Source organism: Lactuca serriola, chromosome 5 (assembly GCF_051521515.1).
Source record: "Lactuca serriola cultivar US96UC23 chromosome 5, Lser_US96UC23_V15, whole genome shotgun sequence".
NCBI lineage: Eukaryota > Viridiplantae > Streptophyta > Magnoliopsida > Asterales > Asteraceae > Lactuca > Lactuca serriola.
In genome coordinates, this window is record NC_136412.1 from 343,724,588 (window position 1) to 343,728,768 (window position 4,181).

General features: G+C 35.4%; 1 protein-coding gene across 1 annotated transcript; it reads left to right on the plus strand.

The window, feature by feature from the left end:
- Window positions 1-682: 682 nt before the first annotated feature.
- On the plus strand, window positions 683-3,122 carry LOC145055438 (embryonic stem cell-specific 5-hydroxymethylcytosine-binding protein). Its single transcript, XM_079003762.1, has 8 exons — window positions 683-895; window positions 1,339-1,495; window positions 1,674-1,759; window positions 1,828-1,940; window positions 2,052-2,117; window positions 2,328-2,437; window positions 2,546-2,611; window positions 2,690-3,122. The coding sequence occupies exons 1-8, from the start codon at window positions 801-803 to the stop codon at window positions 2,993-2,995; spliced, it is 999 nt and encodes a 332-aa protein (XP_078859888.1). The 5' UTR covers window positions 683-800; the 3' UTR covers window positions 2,996-3,122.
- Window positions 3,123-4,181: the final 1,059 nt, after the last annotated feature.

Below are 4,181 nucleotides of genomic sequence, written 5' to 3' on the forward strand. Positions count from 1 at the left end.
CTTTTTGCTTTCCTTAAGGCTATTGGAGTGAACATTAACCCACACATGAGTTTCTTAGACCTTTTGGTATACCGAGCACGAAAGACTCCGTGGTTGACGTGGCAACGAGAATCGTTCGTGCACACCACCTCTATACACCGTTATCCTTCATCTTCGTTGTCGATTGTGGTGGGCAGAACGAAGGAGAACGCCCAATCATTCTCTTCTCCTCTCTCTGACTTCTTCTTCTCCGACTCTTCTTTCTCTCTCTTCGTGTTCGTGGTGAGTACCCCAGTTGTTTGCATGGTTCGTGGTTGCTGATTTGGAAGCTCTCCACGACCCTTGCTCGTGGAAAGCATTACGGATGGCCTTATGTTGGACACTAACTCACTAACTCGTGGACCGAAGGTTTGGCTATGGATGGCTTGTAGTGAACAAGAGGACCATTTTGATTGGTTCTCTCTCTTTACCTTCACATTTTCTCTATCTCACTTCTTTTTTTTGCCTCTTCATTAGGTGTTGGTTGTGAAATAATAAAATATCTACTTGAAGGTGAATTGACTGATAATTTGACTTGTGACCACTCCCCACCCTAAAAAAATTAAATTTAAAGAACACAACTTCATTTTTTTTTTTTTTTTTTTTTTTTTTTTTTTTTTTTTCATTTAGAAAAAAAAAGAAAAAACTCCGAACCGTGTGCAAGTCTTGAAATGAGCGAAGAGAAAAGAGGAAACCGAACCCTACTTACATTCCCGCCTTTCTTCCACTGACCATATTTCCCCCAAACGGTGAATCAAACCGGAGGACGACGAAGTTGAGTCATGTGTGGCCGTTGTCGCTGTTCTATCCGTCCAGATGATATCCCTCGCTCTTGCAACCTCGGTAACCGCCGCGTTCGTTTCGTCGACACAGACCGGTAAGTCCATCTCCTCCCACACAACTCATCAACCTCCAACTTATGTGTTTACTCCTTGTTTATGTTTCCGAATTGATCTATCGCACTTTCAACTTCATTGTCAGAGTATTTTTTTTGTTTGTTTTCTGACGTTGTCATTTGTCTCGCTATCGAACTCGTGTATTTTAATTTGTATATCTGGCTGTTGTTTGATCTCTCTTTGTTACTAGCGGAATTTGAACCAGTTGAAGGATTGTTGTCGATTCATATTGCTTGATATCGTTTCTCCATCTCTTCTACTGTCATATCCGATTAGAGTTTCAAATTAGTGAGAGATTTATCCTTAAAACTGTATGAACGTTGTGAAACTTGAAATTGATTTCGATATACTCATGTTGCTACACACTTTAGTTATTATATGTAACGATCGACTGTAAATTGATTTGTTTGAATTGAAATTTCAGGTATCGTCCAGCATATAATGTTTCCCCTGGATCAAACTTGCCTGTTATTCGAAGAGACACAGGAGCAAACAGTGAAGGAGCTGTTGTGCAGTGCATGAAATGGGGACTCATTCCAAGCTTCACTAAAAACACAGAAAAACCAGACTATTACAGGATGGTAATGTCACAAGTTTACTTATAGTTCTTCTGTATACATGTTTTCGATGGTTCTTTCCCTTTGCTTTTATACTTTCTTGAGATGAAAATGTTAGAGCCAAGTAGCATTCTTCAAATTTAAATCATATTTGCTGTTGTAAACAGTTTTCATGTTGACTAATTGGTCTTGTGTTTGCCAGTTCAATGCTCGTTCAGAGTCAATAGGTGAAAAGGCTTCATTTCGTCGTCTTCTTCCTGGAAATAGGTGTCTGGTTGTGGTGGAAGGGTAAGTTGTAACTCTTGTAAAAAGCTGTATTTTTATGTTTATAGTTTTTCTCATTTACCATTTTTCAGATTTTTTGAGTGGAAGAAAGATGGTGGGAAAAAACAGCCATACTATATTCATCTGAGGGATGATCGACCCCTTGTCTTTGCTGCTCTTTATGATTCTTGGAAAAACTCTGAAGGTTTACCTTTCTTTAAAAAACTAGTATATGTTTTTTCTTCATTAATGCCAGAAAATAAATAAGGTTTACATGACTATTATAAATTCTTAATGATTTTATTTTGTGGTTCAGGGGAGATTCAATACACTTTTACTATTTTGACAACAAGTTCTTCATCATCCTTTGGTTGCCTCCATGGTTAGTAATAGTGTAATGTAATACTATATTACTATATACTTTTTTTTTTTCTCTCTAATATTCTAACTTTCTTTTATGGGATTTGGTCTTCTTTATTCCACCTACTGACACCTGTCCCAGTACATGTCATGCCATATTCTCTTTTTATGGGAATTTTTAAATTAAGTATTTTTTAAAAATCTAACATCAAATGATTCTTCCCAATTGTAGACAGGATGCCTGTTATTTTAGGGAACAAGGAGTCAACTCATGAGTGGCTAGATGGATCTCCATCTTCCAAATTTGATTCATTACTCAAACCCTATGAAGAACCAGACTTGGTAATACTATTAATAATACAGATCTTGTTACATATTTTGATTAAATATAAAAAAGAATTGTAGTTTATTTATATGTTTAAATATTGTTGAGAAATAATTCCGCTTCAGGTTTGGTACCCTGTGACACCAGCAATGGGCAAGCCTTCTTTTGATGGACCAGAGTGTATAAAGGAGGTATGCTCTTTATACACATTCAAAATTGGCTAAACTTCTATTATTATTATTATTGTAAATTGTAATTACAAACTGCAGATTCAAGTGAAGGAAACAAAACCAATCTCGATGTTCTTTGCAAAGATGGGGACTAAAATTGAAAAACAATCAGAACCTAAAGAGGTTGAGAAAACAGAAAAACCAAAAAGTCCAAAACAGGAACCTGAAACAAAATCTGAGACTTCACATCTGAAACGTGAGTATGATGACGTGTCTTCATCTGATATAAAAGTAAAAGTTGATGAAGCTGACATAAAGTTAACAAGCCCAGCTAAAAAGAAGGCCAACTTGAAGACCTCATCTGATAATCAGAAAACACTTTTCTCCTACTTTGGTAAAAATTAGTTTTTCATGTATAAATGGACTCGATACTTGTTAGTTGTTGTAATCTTATGTTGTAAGAATTTTCAACTTTTTGTTACACTGGACTCGACTGAAACAAGCTTTCTAGGGCTATTTTTGGTTTTGAAAACGAGGGTATTTATGTCTTTTGCAATTTTTGTTCTGTTGACACCGGTTTCAGTCTCGATACACAACAAACACAGTACAATATATTTTGTCTTGTCTTGTAAGATTTAAAAACAAGGCAATAGTTTCTATGCACAAAAGTAGAGTATCTACATTCAAGTTAATTAAGTGGAAGAGAAAAAAAAAACTACTAAGAAACACGAAGAATTTGAGAAAAGTTAACAGAGAGGAAACAATTGGGGCTGAAGAATTGGTAATGTGGAATAATAGGCTTCCATGAACCTTCCTTCAGACACCATCTTCATGATGAACTTCTTCAAGATCAGAAATGGCCATGCCACAACCCGTGATCTTGACCGGAGCTTCCTCAGCTTATTTCCCAAGCGGATTGTGGTGCTCTTCCTCCTCCTCAGCCTGCGGTGTGGGCGGCAACACCTGGTCATGGTGGTGGAGTTGGCAAACACAGAGAATGTCATGGCTCCTGCTCCTCTTTTAAACATGTCTTAAGTTATATCACATCACATCTATCATTTGTTTCTGGTAGTTGGTATATATAGTGTTTCAATTTTTATTTTTTAATAAACTTTGATGGGTTCGGAAGCTTATTGATGAATGATCTTGGTGGTCCCCACGGAAATCAACATAATAAGTTAAATATAATTGGCTGATGAGATTATTAAACCATTAAACTAAAATCTAAACCACTGGCGGTAAAGTAAATTATGTACAGTGAACTGTACGGTATGTGTCTATTAAAAATACACTATTATCTTTGATTTGTTTTTTACTAAACATTTTTTACAACTTTTATTTCTTTTTTTACAAATTTTTAATGTTTTGAATTTAATTTTATAATCTGTTAGTTTAGTAAGAATCTTGTTTTCTATTGAAATGATAGATATATAGTAATGAACAGGTTTTATTAAAAGGAAATAATCTTTTATAAGTATATATTTAGAGGTGGGAGAGCAATGATTATATATGGAAGGGAGGTGTGTTGCTTTAAGCCTTTATAAGCAAAATATGACTTATTAACAAGTGGTTAATTTTGTTCCAATCATTA

Excerpts from the sequence above, each read along its gene's own strand:
- LOC145055438 (XM_079003762.1), top strand. The coding sequence starts at position 801 with ATGTGTGGCCGTTGTCGCTGTTCTATCCGTCCAGATGATATCCCTCGC. Across the intron at positions 896-1,338 it reads CGTTTCGTCGACACAGACCG|GTATCGTCCAGCATATAATG; the intron begins GTAAGTCCATCT and ends TTGAAATTTCAG. Across the intron at positions 1,496-1,673 it reads AACCAGACTATTACAGGATG|TTCAATGCTCGTTCAGAGTC; the intron begins GTAATGTCACAA and ends TGTGTTTGCCAG.